Source organism: Tupaia chinensis, unplaced genomic scaffold, assembly GCF_000334495.1.
Source record: "Tupaia chinensis unplaced genomic scaffold, TupChi_1.0 Scaffold149964_1, whole genome shotgun sequence".
NCBI classification, from domain to species: domain Eukaryota; kingdom Metazoa; phylum Chordata; class Mammalia; order Scandentia; family Tupaiidae; genus Tupaia; species Tupaia belangeri.
The window spans coordinates 700,318-702,391 of NW_006209805.1; the positions used below are offsets into that span (position 1 = coordinate 700,318).

Sequence of the window (2,074 nt, forward strand, 5' to 3'; positions counted from 1 at the left end):
CCTGGCGGCACAGGCTGTCCAAGGTCTCCAGCTGGCTCTGTCGGCCGATGTTGGGCTTGTACACGGTGAAGTGCTTGCCGCGGTTCTGCTCCGCCAAGAGGCAGCTGGGCTTGTTGCCCCGAACCTGGGCGGGTGGGCAGACCATCAGAGCAGGGCCCCAGGGCCGTGGCAGGAGTGGGGGCTCCGAGCGGGTGCCTGGGGTGCAGGCCCCACCCACCTTGTAGGAGAGGTAGAAGCCGTCGTAGGGGCCGGTCAGCTCCAGCGACTTGGCGAAGGCCTCCTCCCACCTCAGACCGCGGTCCACGCTGATCTGCGGGAACAGACGGATGGGCGTGAGCGGGTGGGGCGAGAGGGGCACGGGGGCGGGGCTGCACCAGGGCAGGCTGACCTTGTAGAAGACCACCTGCCCGTCCTGTGGGTGGCCGGGTGTCAGGAACACCTGCTGACTCTCCTCGTAGATCTCGTCGATGCCCGGGGCCAGGTCTGAGGGGAGGGCTAGAGTGAGGGGCTGGTCCCAGCTCGGGGCCGGCACCACAGGTCACCAAACAGCCCGTCTCACCCCGGGGAGACGGCAGGCCCTGGCCCAGCACGCAGATGGCTGTGGCCCCTCCACACCCCAGTGGGCCCTCTGCCCTGGCGCTGTGACCGTGCTGTCCGGGGGAGCGGACCGTGCTGGGCCAGCTGCGCCCTGCTCGCCCGGCCTCCACACAGGGTCTCACGGCCGCACTGCTGCCTAGGCCGGCTGTGAGCCTGACAGGCCGAGTGGCTGGGACCACAGCCCAGGACACCTGGCTTCAGGGCGGCCAGGACGCGAACCCAGGCCCCACATGGCCTCGGCCCGAGGAGGCAGGTCCAGCACAGAGGAGTGGCCGGGGCTCCCCATGCTCATCACACAGTAACGTCCAGGATCACAGCCAGCGGTCAGGCCCAGGTGAGGACGGAACGGCCTGGCAACACAGAGAGCCTTCACCAAAGCCAGGCGTGTGCAAGGGCCGGGGCTCCAGAGTCCTTTAGGACAGACCAGGGCCTCTGCACCAGGTGCTCAGCCTCACACCCCGGGTCAGAACAGGAGAGCCCGCTCGGTCCTTCCTGCCCACCCCACCCCACCCCGGCCCTCTGGTCCGCCCAGGACGCTCACCCAGGATGCCCATGTCGTATTTGCCCTCCCTCTTGTCCCTCTCGATGAGGTGGTCGAAGGTGTCGGAGAAGTACTGGAACAGGGCGTTCTGCTTGTGCACCTCCAGTCCGAGGATGCGGTTCAAGAACTTGGTGATGGAGCAGTCTGGGGGAGGGGACACCTCAGGCCGAGTCCAGCCCTGGCCTGTCTGCCACCCCAGCTGGCCGGCCACGGGGACCACCGCCTGGACAGCACGGGGACTCACCCTTCTCCACGTCCAGGCAGCCGGATCGGGACTCGCGCCCGCCGATGCCCACCGACAGCAAGCCCTGCTTCATGTCTGCGGGAGGAGGGGTCACTCACGGCTCCTGCTAGGCCCACACTCCTGCCCCGTGACCCTGGTCTGCTCCAGCCTCAGGACCCCGCCTGGGGCTGCTGGTGTGTGGGGAGGGTGGGGCCTGGGGGCTGAGGGTTCCTCCTCCCACGCTTTTTTCTGATCCAAGGGCAGGTTCCGGGGCCCAGAGCCCTCAGCCCAGCCCGCGGTTGGCTCTCTGCCAGGAGCACGTGGGGAGGGAGCAGTGTCTGCAGAGCCCTGCATCCCAGCCTGCTCTTGGCCCTCACCTCCCACAGGGGCCCACACACCTCGGAAGAAGGCAGCACCCCCTCCTGGGTAGCCCTTGGGCAAGGGCACCCTGTTCTCCGTCTGGTTCAGGATGGTGGTGAGCACGCAGCTGAGGGCCCGGGCGCCGTACTGTGGGAGGGGCCGTGAGTGGGGCAGCTGGTCGGGCGGCCCAAGGGGTGGCGCGGCCCTGCCCTCATGTCCATACCTTGTTCTCGAAGTTGTACTTGCTCAGGTCTCGGGACTCGGTGGCTCGGCGGTCTCCGTGGGTCAGGGCGCCCTGCCAGGGCAGGGAGGCAGTGGGCACCCAGCCCGGCCCGGTGGGGAGCCCGCCCCTC

The 2,074-nt window shown here is 68.8% G+C and overlaps 1 protein-coding gene across 1 annotated transcript in view; it reads right to left on the bottom strand.

Moving 5' to 3' along the window:
* Positions 1–2,074, bottom strand: part of SBNO2 (strawberry notch homolog 2) — a gene marked incomplete in the record, with an annotated part of 40,961 nt that overhangs the window by 1,379 nt on the left and 37,508 nt on the right. The window contains 7 exon segments of the mRNA XM_027769563.1: positions 2–124; positions 218–310; positions 389–483; positions 1,139–1,282; positions 1,383–1,457; positions 1,760–1,868; positions 1,945–2,016. Of these exon segments, the coding sequence (XP_027625364.1) occupies positions 2–124; positions 218–310; positions 389–483; positions 1,139–1,282; positions 1,383–1,457; positions 1,760–1,868; positions 1,945–2,016 (711 nt within the window).